Below are 979 nucleotides of genomic sequence, written 5' to 3' on the forward strand. Positions count from 1 at the left end.
TGCCGACAGGTCATTGACAACATTTGCCGACGGATCATTGAAACACCATTCGCGGACGATGATTTGGTCTGGCCAGTTTTCTGCATTCATGAACTCAGCTGAGTCTGTTTCATAAATACAAACTCTGAATGCAGCGCTTGTCTGTTGAACATCGATTTTGTCAGAGTTCGTGTTTTGTGTGTTGATCGATGTTGTAGCTTGCTTTGAGCGGCGATTAAAAGTTGAGTTTTTGATTGCTGAGCAACCAAGCACCTCAATTTTCAATCCATTTATGTGTTCGCTTAACTCTTTTGCAGTGCATTGTTGGTCCAATCGACCAACGTAAAAAACTTTTCTTTTTGGCGAAGGTTTCATCACTTTCAAATTTGTTTGTTTATCAGTTTGGGTGCCTATAACTGTTTTCATATTTGCTATGTTAGTGTTGTGTGTTTTTTTCTTTGTTTTCAACATGTTGATGTTCGCCACGTGTTGAACATTCGCCACGTGTTGAACATTCACCACGTGTTGAACATTCGCCACGTGTTGAACATTTGAGCTCTTTTTAATTTTACGTTTTACAATCTCTGACCAGTCAGATTGCTTGCTCGATTCGGTCTTGCAATCGGATTGCTGCTTTCTTTCTACTTTTGGGCTATTGTTAATAGCCGCATCATTTACTATTTCTCGGAAGATGTTTCTTTCTTCAATAAATAGTTCTTCTAATTTTTTTAACTTTTCGTCAAGAATTGACTCAAATTTAGCTTTTTTTGAGCTTGGAATTTTAAAAAGGTTGAGAGCAGCATACTGAGGCAATTTGCTTTCAATTTTGTTGCTCAGAATAGTTTTTATTGTTAGTATTAAATCACTAATTTTGTCCTTTTTAGAGTTTCCAGAACTGTTTGGCTTTATTTTATCATCTTTTTCTAGATTTAATGCATCTAGATCGCTGGTAAGTATTTTTTTGCTATTCTAATATCTTCACAATTGTAGAAATCCATAT

General features: G+C 36.0%; 1 protein-coding gene across 1 annotated transcript in view; it reads right to left on the minus strand.

Annotated features, from left to right (window-relative positions):
* The window catches only part of HELRODRAFT_176546 (hypothetical protein), a gene marked incomplete at both ends in the record, with an annotated part of 21,938 nt that overhangs the window by 9,353 nt on the left and 11,606 nt on the right, over positions 1 to 979 (minus strand). The window contains one exon of the mRNA XM_009023888.1: positions 8 to 925. Within this exon, the coding sequence (XP_009022136.1) occupies positions 8 to 925 (918 nt within the window). The remainder of the gene's footprint in view (positions 1 to 7; positions 926 to 979) is intronic.

This window comes from Helobdella robusta (assembly GCF_000326865.2).
Source record: "Helobdella robusta unplaced genomic scaffold HELROscaffold_38, whole genome shotgun sequence".
In the NCBI taxonomy this organism is placed as follows: Eukaryota; Metazoa; Annelida; class Clitellata; order Rhynchobdellida; family Glossiphoniidae; genus Helobdella; species Helobdella robusta.